This window comes from Diabrotica undecimpunctata, chromosome 1 (genome assembly GCF_040954645.1).
Source record: "Diabrotica undecimpunctata isolate CICGRU chromosome 1, icDiaUnde3, whole genome shotgun sequence".
NCBI classification, from domain to species: Eukaryota; Metazoa; Arthropoda; class Insecta; order Coleoptera; family Chrysomelidae; genus Diabrotica; species Diabrotica undecimpunctata.
Window position 1 is genome coordinate 4,600,598 of NC_092803.1, and position 13,464 is coordinate 4,614,061.

General features: G+C 34.8%; 1 protein-coding gene across 1 annotated transcript; it reads right to left on the minus strand.

The window, feature by feature from the left end:
* Positions 1-4,451: 4,451 nt before the first annotated feature.
* LOC140442868 (uncharacterized) lies at positions 4,452-4,958 on the minus strand. Its single transcript, XM_072533834.1, has one exon. It carries the CDS (start codon positions 4,956-4,958, stop codon positions 4,452-4,454), a length of 507 nt encoding a protein of 168 aa, XP_072389935.1.
* Between the last annotated feature and the right edge of the window lie 8,506 nt (positions 4,959-13,464).

Below are 13,464 nucleotides of genomic sequence, written 5' to 3' on the forward strand. Positions count from 1 at the left end.
AACAATAAGTCCCCCGGAGGCGATGAAATAGTGGCAGATGCCTTGAAGGTGGCTGGAAAAAGATTATGGCAGGTCCTTGCCAAACTATTCACTAGATGTTTGCAGGAAGCAATAACACCAACCCAGTGGTATAACGCAGAAATTATCATACTTCATAAAAAAGGGGATGCTACCGACCTCAGGAATTACAGGCCCATAAGTCTACTTTCACATATTTATAAACTATTTACAAAAATAATTACGAAACGCCTAGAAAATAAATTGGAATTTTATCAGCCCATAGAACAGGCGGGTTTTAGAAAAGGCTATGGAACAAACGATCACCTACTGGTAATAAAAAATCTTATAGAAAAATGCACTGAATATAATAAACCACTAGCTTTAATATTTGTCGACTATGAAAAGGCATTCGACACCGTAAATCAACAAAAAATGTTGGAAGCCTTGACAGAATGCCGAATTGACTATCGGTATATAAATATAATTAAACATATATACCAAAACGCAACAGCCAGTGTTAGAGTGGGTGATCGTCAAACCCAGAAATTCCCGATACAACGTGGAGTACGCCAGGGGGACACCATATCGCCGAAACTGTTCACTACGCTTTTGGAATATATATGTAAAAGGGCAAAACTGACCGACAAGGGCATAAACATAAACGGAGAAAAGCTTAGCCATCTAAGGTTTGCAGATGATATTGTACTAATAGCTGATAGGATAGATGAGGCCAAAGAACTTTTAAATCAGCTCTACCTTTCCTCGCTAGAAGGGGGATTGAAAATAAATATATCTAAAACCCAGATGATGACAAATCTTGTAGTCAGCGAAGATATATGCGTAGGAACAAGATCCATAGACCAGGTAATGGCCTATAAATACCTAGGTCATGAGATTCGCATAGGAAAAGATAACCAAACCGTTGAGCTTCTCCGTCGTATAAGACTGACTTGGGCAGCCTTCGGCAAGCTGAACCATATTTTCAAATCGTCTGATATACCAATATGCCTTAAAAGAAAAACGTTTAATCAGTGTGTTTTGCCAGTGTTAACTTACGGTGCCGAAACGTTGACCATGACAAGGAGAACAGTTCAAAAGATCCGTGTGTGTCAAAGGGCGATGGAGCGTGCTATGTTGGGCGTTTCACTACGAGACAAGATCCCAAATCGCCAGCTACGACAAAGAACAGGAGTGGCTGATGCAGTAGAGAGAGTAGCAACACTGAAATGGAACTGGGCAGGTCACGTGGCTCGAATGACAGATAATAGATGGACAAAGCGGATACTGGAATGGAGACCAAGAGATGATGCCTACCGAAGCAGAGGTCGTCCACCAACACGTTGGACTGACGATCTAAAACGTTGTCATAGGAATTGGATGCAAGAGGCACAAGATCGAAATAGATGGAAAATTATGAGGGAGATCTATGTCCAGCAGTGGATAAGCGAAGATTGAATGATGATGATAATTTATGTAATTTAATCATTTATATTGGGTATTCAGATTTCTATGTCAAATAGATATCTAGTACTGTGTTTTATGAAAGAAAACTGGAAAGACCGCTCAGGAAATAGACGTAAAGGAGTAAAAATCCACTTTTTAGCTCCAAAAATCCAACCGGGTATTTCACCCGGTATAAGAGTTCTAATTAAAATTAGTTGTACTAATTTCGAAGACTAATTCTAAATATTCGAACAATTAATTCCAAGACATCTCGCCGAATTCAGATACTCCCTCTTTAAAGACAAAAGGTCGGCACGAACTCAGCCGCAAGCTGTCTTTATTGACAATAAGTCGGTTTTATTACAAAAGCCGAAGCCAAAGGGTCTCCGGAATATTTCCTTTAACTATCCCCCGAGAACAATGGAAAAGAGTGAACTTGCGGATGATGAGTTTCTATAATGCCAAAAATGATGAGTAATTTGGAGAGAATACACTGCGAAAACGATCGAAGCCAATGAGTACCACGCTTTATTGTGGTTTTGAGTACATTAAGGATATTAACTTAATCATTGAGGCATGGCGGAGGCGCAAAGCGACAAACTGGAGCTGCGAAGCGAAAAGGTGAAAAGTGCAATAACACAGCAATATAAAATAATTTTAGATCACATCCAATAAGTAATAGCCAATCAACAATTTATTCTGGTAGGTTAAAATTAAATTAAGAAATTTTTGCCTATATTCGGCTTTAATCATAAAACCTTCATAAAAACGACGCAATAGATAAATAATAATTGATACGGTAGTTGGGGGCAAAAACACTAAGTTTCGTTATTTTCTTCAAATCGTCTTCAAAAATTATAACAGTTTAGAACTTTTCCAATATTATTGTGGGAGAGCTTACATATTGTGTTTCCATTGTCAGTATCGACCGTAGTTCTATAAGTTCGCTAACGAATACAAAAAATATTTTTAAACAATCTTCATACACGTAGGTACTCTTGCAGTAGTACGCAAGTGCGTATTTTTGCCCCAAAACTAAAATGTATAAAACCCCAAATAAAAAAAAATGGTAGGCGTTTAAAAGAAACTAATCTTTATTAAAAAAAACCAAACGTAAAATACAAATCGTTAATCTAAAAGGGACGAGGTCGTCCTACGAGGACGAGGTTATCCTACGACAAATAATTGAAAAGCGTGTCGAAAGAAGTAGAGAGACCCATTTGGTATTTATAGACCTTGAGAAAGCATATGATAGTGTCCCGTTAAAGAAAATATTTGAGGTCCTCGAAAGGTCCGGATTGGATTCGACGTATATCCGAGCGATATATAAATTGTACGAAAATGCAGTTAGTTGTGTAAAAATTGGAACCAGAACCTCAAATGAATTTAAAGTCACTAAAGGCCTAAAGCAAGGATGCTGTTTGTCACCGACACTCTTTAAAATATACGTCCAAGAAGCATTGAGGAATTGGAGAAATAAATGTAGATTTATGGGCATCGAAGTGGGATAAGAAACTCTGTATACATTTTTGTTTGCAGATGATCAGGTGGTGGTTGCAACCGATGAGAAAGATATAAATTATATGAATCGAAAATTATTTGAGGAATATGCCAAATGGGGGCTTACTGTAAACATAATCAAAACAGAATATTTAAAAATTGGAGAAAATACCACAGATCTAAGGCTTGAAAACGCAGTCATAAAAGGCTGCAACCAGTATAAATATCTAGAAAGCATCATATCAGCAGATGGCAGAGTTAAGATAGATGTACAAAACCGAATAACCCAAGGGAAAAAATGCATCCGAATACTGAATTCATTACTGTGGTCTAATAAAATAAAGATGCATACCAAACTTCGCGTATACAGAGCAATTGTAGAACCAATTACTACATATGGTGTCGAATGTTGGACGATGACAAACAATGAACGAGATAAAGTAGACGTTGTGGAAATGGATTATCTAAGAAGGTCATGTCGAGTATTGAGAATGGAAAGAATCAGGAATGAGGAAATACGAAACCGTACAGGAATTAGAGATACTCTTTCAGATAGAATACAAGGAAGGCAATTACAATGGTATGGTCACGTGATGAGAATGGAGGAGGAGCGGTGGCCAAAGAAAGCCTTAATGTATGTTCCGCCAGAAAGAAGGAAAAGGGGAAGACCACCAAATTCCTGGAGAAGAGAAATTACAAAAAAAATGCAATCTAGAGGCTTAGAAGAGGGAGATTGGAGAGATAGGAAAAGATGGAGGCTGAAATGCAGGAAGCGGCAATCGCCGTAGGACTCCCGTTATATGATGATGATGACGAGGTCGTCAGAGAAACCTACTGAATTCGAAAATCTGAAAGAGCTGGTTTCTATTGACTTTGAAAGCTTTAAAACAATATCGTCCTTTCGAAAAACCATCTTCCGTTGTCTCGCGAAAACGAAATGTTGTGAGCAGTCGCTTAAAAAATACGCCTTCGTAATCATCATCATCTACTTGGCAGACTTTGGCGAGAAATAATCTGTATGATTTTTTTCCAAACACCTTTACTACGACAAATGTCAGTAGCACTCTTCTTCTTCATAGGAGAGTGCTACTGATTCATCAGATGATGATTCGTCAAAAACTTTCCTTTTGGCAGCACAAATTTTAGCACCTTGAGATTTGATTTTTCAGTAATGTTTTTCTCTCTTCTCTTTTTCTGCTTCCTTTTTTCTTCTCGTTCTTCTAAAAGTCGCTCCTTATTAGGTGTCGATGTTAGTAGGGTTGCCTTCAAACTTTTCCTGGTTCGTTTCCTTTTATCTAAATTTTTGGGAAGGGAATATTAGCTAAAGGCGAAATTACTGACTACTACTCTTTTGTGTCAGTAACAGTTTTTTTTTCAATATTTGAAAGAACAGGTACAGAAATTCTGAGTTCCAATTTTGATGACGGTTGGAACACTATCGCATCAGTAAGAAGTTCTTTTTGCTGAAACTGGATAAAAACATGACCTTCATCGTCTTAATTTTTACCTTAATTTTGCTCTGTGACTTCGGCTGGCATACAATCTACGCCGGAAAATAATTTTTTTTCTTGTGGGTAGATTCCTGTAGACCGAAAGCCATCTCTTGCTATATCTATAGTAGCAGTTTTTGTAAATGTTGTGAAAAAGAGACCAGTCACATGGTAAATCGAGAGTACCTGTTCTGGATGGGAACTGGTACAGCTGTCAGCGATGCTCTCATAATAAGCTTTTAATGGTTTGAAAAATGCCCGATCGATTGGCTGGGTCTTATGGCTGCTACGTGTTGGCAGACTTGATAAATGGATAAAATTATCTTTTGCAAATAATACTGTTTGAAGACTTGTGTGCGATACATGATTATCTAGAATCAGAAGAACGGGGTTCTCCTCTGTTAGACTTGTGTGTTTTTTGAAGTGATCCAGGTACTTAATAAACGTGGGAGTGTTCATGTAACCTCTATCAGTAACAGCCACGTCGCAGGCAGTGGACCCGTCTATAATAAGAAGAAGATTCATCCGTTTTCGAGCGAATAAGAAAAATGGAGAGACATGGTGATCAGTTGGACTCATACAGCAAACAGCCGTAATTTTTTGTCCCAGCTCGGCAGCTACAATCTCTCTTTACAACTGAGTCGTACTGAATAATACTCAGCTAGTTGCTCTCTATTAAAGCAAATGGTTCTAGCAATACTTGTTTTTCGTGGACATCGTAGAAATAGTCGGTCCCTTTTCATGAAAGATCAGTGAAGTCCCGACCAGCCATCTGATTAACAGGTGAAAATAAATGCTCAATACAATTTCTTACACAATAAGAGTAAATTAAAAAACGCATTATTTTCAGCGTCACTCCATAAAATCGTTTGTCGAATTCTTTGCAATGCCGAACTGTTTCGTTTTCTTGAATCTTGGTTAGAACTGCTTTAAATCTGCCTAAAGACTGGACACCATTTCCTTTTTTCAACCTTTGCCGTAGTTTCGCTTCATGAAATCCCACAGCTTTTGTCGTCTGACGTATAGGAACGCCATTATTAATAAGTTCACGAGCTTCGCAAAAAATTACTTCTGTCAAAAGCTTACTCTATGATTTTCATTTATTAGCAGAAAGAAAATTAATTGTAAATATCTGCCTAAACAAATTTACTAATCCTATGGCTTTCTACATTTTCTAATCGTTCGTGGTACACCTTACAATACAAAGGCATCTAAACATTTATTGAAATTTTTTGTTTAAAAAATTATTATTTGCATAAATGGTTGAATCGGCATTTTCAGAAATTGGAAACTCTAATCAGATTTATATATATATATATATATATATATATATATATATATTTATATATATTTATATATATATATATATATATATATATATATATATATTGTTATGCTATGTAAAATTGAAAATAATATTGGCTTGCTCTTAATATATTTCAAAGTATAAAATATAATAATTCAAAATATTTCAACTGATAAACTATAAAAGATATTTTGAAGAAATGAAAGTCCATTATCTTTGGATTTACTGGTTATGCGACCGGGTTTTCCAAATGGATAAGTGTGACGAACTCTGATTGGAGGACATCAAAAAAGGTGGGATAGCTATGTAGGAATGAGAGTTTAGCTAGATTTTTGAGGGAGAAAAGATAATCAGTTGTTTTCCAAGGGTGCAAGGCGAACAGTCGTTTTTCTTTGGCGGTTCCCAAGTGATAGTAAGCATTAGAAGTGAATGTTTGTGAGTTTTCGTGGACTAAGTGTATCCTGACGGAAGCTGATCCAGTAAAATATTGTAAGTCATACTTTTCTACTTATATATTCCAAGAGTCACTGTTCAGGCCGGAACGAGAGATTCAGTTTATCGAGAGGAGAAGAAACTAGCATCTTTTGAAAGATACGTGCATCTGAATTAGATCATTGAAGACAAGGGGCTCGCAATAATTTGTTTTAAGATTGCTGATTACCTAGGGAACTGCGAAGAATAGTTAGTGTAGGCTACAAGGAACAAGGATTTGGACAACTCATCTTCAGAGAGATAGTTTTTTTACCATTCGTCAGTTTTTATTTATCAACAAAGTTTTTTTTTAATTGCTTCAGAAACGATATAAATATTTATCAGGAGATATAGAACAACAATTTTGATTTGAAATTTTAATTTATATAGTATATAACATTAATTTTTGAAGGTTCACGTACGTAGAACAAAATTTTGATAATCATGGTATGAGATATTTTTTGTTTAAGATATTTGAGTGTGAATTTTATTTCAATATATAATTTTGTATCATATATGACTATTATTCCGATTTTCCTTAGACCTTACCTATCATATGTAAAGCATAAATATTGAAGCACGAATATAACCCTGAGATAAGAGAATTAAATAGTGTGATAAAATCATAATTGTATGATTTAAATAAGTTCAATTAATTAATTAATTAATTAGCTAATTAATTGCTTGACGCATCTCTGAATTTTAATATCAAATTAACATATATATATATATATATATATATATATATACATTTAAATCGTCCTAGTAGGTATTAATATGTCTGATTTGTATACACGACTTTTTTTTTGAAACATAATAATCAAATATTTGTGATCACAGAGGACAGACACTTCAACGGTATTTACGTTGCCAGTTTAACCACATATACACTACTTACTCGAGTATTACACCAATAAACCCATTTTTCTCCATAGAATGGCAAACATAACGATGAAAATCACTGCAGCTTACCCATAATACATGTTTAACGAGCACTTAAGCTGATTGATGTATTTTCCCTCGGGATATTGAACTCTGGAATAAAATCAAATTAACTAGTTTCAGATTAGCAAATGATAAGGCCAACTTTACGAGTTGCGAGATCAACCTGTCGTAAACTTACGTACTATTCGGTAAGAGGAATTGATTTTATCTACTTGTTTGTTTGATACTTCCTACCTGCTTGTATTATGTGGATATATTCTGCTACAGGGTAAAGGAAACTTTGTATTCATCTATATTTTGTCAACTATTATGTATTCTGATATTTCAGAATGTTTGGGTTGCTTTTTCTGCCGTTTAATTCGTATTTGTTAAGAAATCGTGCAAACCAAAGTAGGGATCCATTCATATTATGGCTCTGCTCTCGATACACTTTTGTTCTATTAAAATATTTTTACACCCAAGATAAGTCTAGAAGAAAAATGAAAAAGTATATACAGGATATTCAGAAACTTTCCTAATAAACGAATACTGGAGATTCCTCAGATAATTTTAAGATAATTTATCCCAATTAAGCTCAAGACCCTTCCATTGCAAAAATGGACTAAGACAGGGTGATGGACTATCGTGTCTCTAATTTAACCTGGCATTAGAAAAAATAATTCGAGAGTCGCAGATTTCTACGAATGGTACTATCTTTAACAAATCAGTACAAATTGTCGGTATAAATGTTCAAAAGACCAAATATATGTGTTGCACTAGGTCAAGCAACCCGACACCTACACGAATAATAATTGATGACCTAGAACTGGAAGGTGTTGACACCTTCATATACTTAGGGTCGCTGCTAACCAAAGATAACAACGTCAGTGAAGAAATCAAAACAAGAATAGTGGTCGCCAATAAGTGTTACTATGGCTTAAGAAGACAGTTGGCCTCAAAAATGCCTAGAAAAATTTAACTGACTGTATGCAAAACACTAATAAGACCAGTGCTAACATATGGTTCAGAAACTTGGACACTAACACAGAATCACCAAGAATTGCTCAAACGTTTTGAGCGAAAAATACTAAGACGAATATATGGAGGCATAAAAGAACAAGGTTTGTGGCGCAGGTGTTACAATTTTGAGTTGTATAGAAGATTTGAAGAACCTGACGTTGTAAAATTCATTAAGGTAGCACGCCTCAGATGGATAGGTCATGTAATCAGACGAGAGGAAGATGCCATAGTCAGAAAAGTTTTTGACCGAAGAGGGCCGATCGGACAACGAAGAAGAGGAAGACCGAGACTTAGGTACCAAGACAACCTAGAAAATGATTTGAAGTCTATAGGAATTAAAGCATGGAGAAGAGTTGCCAGAGACAGGGGCGAATGGAAGATTGTTCTGAAGAAGGCTTTGGCTTATAAAGAGCTGTAACGCCACTGATGATGATGATCCCAATTAAGGGAGTTAGAGTCCTTTGAAGATAGCATCTTGTAATTAGTGTTTTTTATCCCTTAACTATATTTTGTTGTAAAACGTGTTTTGTAAAAGATTCCTAGAAAATCATCTGTGTACCTTCAAGTGGTGTGTAATTATACCTGCCCCCAACTGCTGCACTTTTAGTATGTTTTTAGTCTTTGAGCTACGTTGACGTAAAGTTCTCTTGCGGTATCACGTACCGCATGTCAGTGTTTACGTTTCTATAGTTAAAAGAAGTCCAGTATATTCTTTTGCCATAAGTATGGCAGGTAGTTCATCAAGTTATTCTAAATTTACCCACAAATGTGTAAAAACTTCAGATTATGATTTTGAGGCTGTTTTAGCTCAATGGGATGACGAAGTATCTAGCGATTGAGAATATTTTAGTGATAGTGATATTGACGATGTAAGCAAAGAAGTAGGCATTGAAAGTCAACACCACACCGGAATGGAGCAATCGGAAGGTTCTAAAGATGAATGTGATTCAAATGCTACTGATAAGTCATATTTGTACGGCAATTTTATAATTGTGTGATTTGTAAAAAAGTGATACTGCAACAAACTTAAGTTTGGGAATATGACTCATACCTCGACGATGCGCAATGAATCGTGTTTACTAGTGTTACCATGGAAACGACCAGTGTGCTGCTTGGCAGTGTCGTAGTATTATAAAGTAATTTATTGTGTTTAGATCAATTAATAATAATAGTTATTTAACAATCTTATATACTAAAACGCTAAGCCCTTTTCTTGTCCACCACTTTACTCAAAAACCATATTAGATAATTAAAATACTTTTTCGGAATATGATTAGTATTACGTATGAGATTGTCAAGATATACTTTTGGTACAAAAATTCACTTCCGGTTTTGAGATGACCGGAAGTTAAAATTTACTTTAAGTTTTAGACCCCACAATGTATATATGGATCGAAAGGTCTCGTCGAGACGAATATAAATATGTACTTCTGGTTGCGATCCGACACCGGAAGTGACCCGAAACGCGCATAAAACGTCAAGATAGAGCAAATCTGACACCGGATTCGTGATCAGCATGCAAAATTAACTGCTAAATGTTATCCATGTCGACATTTGATGAACTAAAAATTGCATTCCGGTTTTGAGGTCGACTTCCGGTTTCGTTTTTATTAGTCAAATCAATAGAGAATTCAACGTAGAGTTCAAAAATGTAAGTTCACGAAATTATCATTTATAGTTTTTGAGTTATTGATAAAAATATTTTTTACTTCCGGTCATTGTATATATTGTATATTTTTCTCGCAAAATAAAAATTTCATTTAAAAAACTCGATGTCGAGTTGGACCGCTAGTGTGGTTACTAAAAAGGTAAGAACAAAATTAAACCATCATACTTTTGAAAAGATACTCTTCAAATCATCTGGAACAAATTGTAGGTGGCGAATAACCGGAGACAATAGGTGTGTCCTAATGGAAAGTTATGATATTTGTTCAAAACGAATAGAATATTTAAAACAGCTAATTTAATCTCATGGTACATCCATAATTTATACCGACGAAACATAATATACATAGCAATCATACTCCATCATACCAATGGGTAGATCAAAGTAAAAAAACTTTAAAGAAACCGATTTCTAAGGGCAAAAGGCAGATTATTCTTCATACTGGAGGAGAGACTGGATTTGTACCTAACGCTGTGTTAATTTTTAAATCAGGTGCGTGTTTATAATTAAAAAGTCAATTTTAATAGTAATAACAGTAATGTAAGCCATAATTACTTTTAAAGTTTCATAATAAATAAAATTCTATTGTTGAGAAAAAATTCGTAAAAAGCTTATTAACGACTGTCTATGAAACTAAAAACGAGGCAAAGGTCATTCGGTAAAAAGTTTTTGATAAACAATTCTTCTTCTTTAAGTGCCATCTCCGCGACGAAGGTTGGCAATCATCATGGCTATTCTGACCTTCGAGGCAGCTGCTCTGAACAATTGCCTTGAGCTGCAACCAAACCACTCTATCAGGTTCTTCAACCAGGAAACGCGTCTTTTTCCTACGCTTCTCCTACCCTCTACTTTTCCTTGAATTATGAGTCTCAGGATGTTGTATCTTTCGCCTCTCATCACATGTCCCAGATATTGCAATTTACTTTCTTTTATTGTATTTTCCATTTCCCTCTCTCTGCCCTATTCTCCTTAACACTTAGTAAAAATTACAATTAGTAAAAATAATAATATACAATGATTATTTTAATTTGGTCCTGGTAGTTAATAATGCATTCTATCATAATGAGCTAATAGAATAAAAATGTGACGTCTGCTAGGCGAAGGGATATTATGGTAAAGTGGTTACAGGAAAATAGTATTCCCTTTCAACAAACACTAACCAAACCGGAGTTATATAAAATTATACAAGCCCATAAACCACGTTTTCTACCTGTTTATTATATTATGAGCTTGATCAACATGGGCATAAAGTACTTCGCTTGCCTCTCTATTATCCGGAGTTAAACCCTATCGAAAAAATATGGGCTTTGGTAAAAGGTAGAGTGGCAACTGATTCATCCGACGAAAGCCTTACTGAGGATGAAGATAGTGATTCAAATTCAGGAATAGAAATCTTAGAATCATGCGAGGAATCATAACTAAGGCATTCTTGTTTAGATAAATACATATATTATTTAATTAGTTAAAATAAACTACTTAATCATTTTTTTTTGTAATGTTAAAATCTCTCCTTCGTGATAATTTAATAAATTGTAAGTATTGAGGAATTTGTTTATTTATTAAAGTAATTCTAATATTTTACTCATTATTTTATCGAGTGCAACTGACTATAAACTTCATAATGATTAAAAACTGTGAAAATAAAAATGATCAAATTCATTTTTCACTTATGAATTTACTTATGAAAAATTATTTTAAATCTACCTGTTTCCGCCTGCCACTGGTAGAAACAGTCCGCCCACCGGCGCCGGCGCTAAAGACTACGTCACAATCCCAAACTTAAATTTGTTGCACTTCTATATGTTCAGAGCATTCAGTGGTGCATTGTGATTCTTGCTATTTAGCTAAAAATAATTAAAATGTATTCTGTATGTTATGGTTTTTCCAAACATTCATTTATTTTTACTAGTTCTCTAATCTTTTTTTTATAATCGAGAAAAAATGAGTGTGACGTTTTTTTATGCTGTAAAATGAGACTTTTTTTGGAATATTCAAGTATTTAGTTTGTAATTTGTTTCTAAACACTTCCTTTTGATTTAAGTTTGTCATATGTTGAAATATAAATCACAATATAAATTTTCTAAAAATGTGTTATTTTTATTTCAATTTTTTTTTTTTTAATTTGGGGTATCTGATACTCCACCACACATGTTTTTACATTTTAGTCTACCACACTGGCGCCGGGTTAAATTTTGACAGGTAAAACACGAGACGTCAGTCGACTAATTCTGTCAAAATTTCATAAGCGAAAATTGCCAAGAGGCAATAAACTTAAATAAAACCAGAAGAAAATTTTACCATTAAATAATTTTCTCTCCAATGATATTCGACGAGACTATTTAACGAGACAATTAATGCACCATATCAACGAAAAATAATCTTTGCTTATTTGTTAACAATATTAAATTTACAATTATTATAAGCTGTAGTAGTTTGCCCATTTTTTTCTACCAAAGCATGATTTTGTATATCATTGACTTGTATCATTTAGGAACGCGAAGGTCCAGCTTAATTTTTGTTGTTCTGAGATTTTTGATCAACTTCTGGTGATGATTGCAATCCAGCTGCAGATATGGTTTTAGAGGAGTGACCCGTTAACTTAATTAACTCCTGTTCACAAACACTTTGCTTGAACAAGGCTGACACAGCTAAAAATCAATGAGAATGGTTTGTTATTTTATGTTTGTTTGGGGTTATTTCAATTTTTTCAGCTGACATTTTCGTCCACTTAGATACGGTGTTGATTCCAAGTGGACAGTTTTTAAACCAAGATACATCCTTCCAGTTGGGGTGAACGGTAAGAAAGAGTCTGTCTGATAAAACCTTTGGTCGCCATTTTTCCATTAATTTCAAAAATAATCTAACTGGGCATACATTTTCGTTTGATGAATTTCTTACCAGCCATTTGCTGCTTACCAAACTTTTCCAACCGAGTTGATTTGTTTTGTAAAAAATGCTGTTGTATTTAATTCGGCCCGTAAATTCTTCCATAACATTAAATTTCTTTTGGAAACAGTGAATCTTGCAGTTAAAGGCCTCATTGCTTCTCCAAGCAAGTTTAAATAAGCAAAGGTGAAAAAACTTTTTTTTGTGCTCCATCGGAGGTTTCCCCGTCGTAGCTTTGAATGATTTTTAATAGTTCTTCGGTGGATAATGCTTTTGAACTGAGTCTTTCTTTTTTCTTGAACACTTTGAAGCTGCCTCCGCTTAGTAGCTCTGGCCAATCTTGCACATTTGAAAGATATATCTGTGAAAGTGTCGATTTTTATGCCGTACTCCGTAAAATATTTTTCTTGTAGCATTTTTGCTGTAGTATTCCACATAAACCAATTTTTTTATTTCTTCACCTGACCGGTATACAAATCTTGAGTTTTCATCTGAATTCATTATATCTGTCCAAAATTGATTACGCCTCAATGACGTTTGTCAAACTGACAACAATAGAATTGCCAGAAACGGACAGGAAAGAGTTTTGTCAGTAGGAAACGTGGCGCTGACGTCTGACGTTTTATCAGTTAAAATAGTCAAGTAAGATAGTCTAGATAAAATCCCAAAAACAACTGTACGTAGCTTGAAAACAGACAATGACTGGGTGAAATGCATTAAAATATCCTCTTCCAATTACGGATTGTTGATTTTGGAAA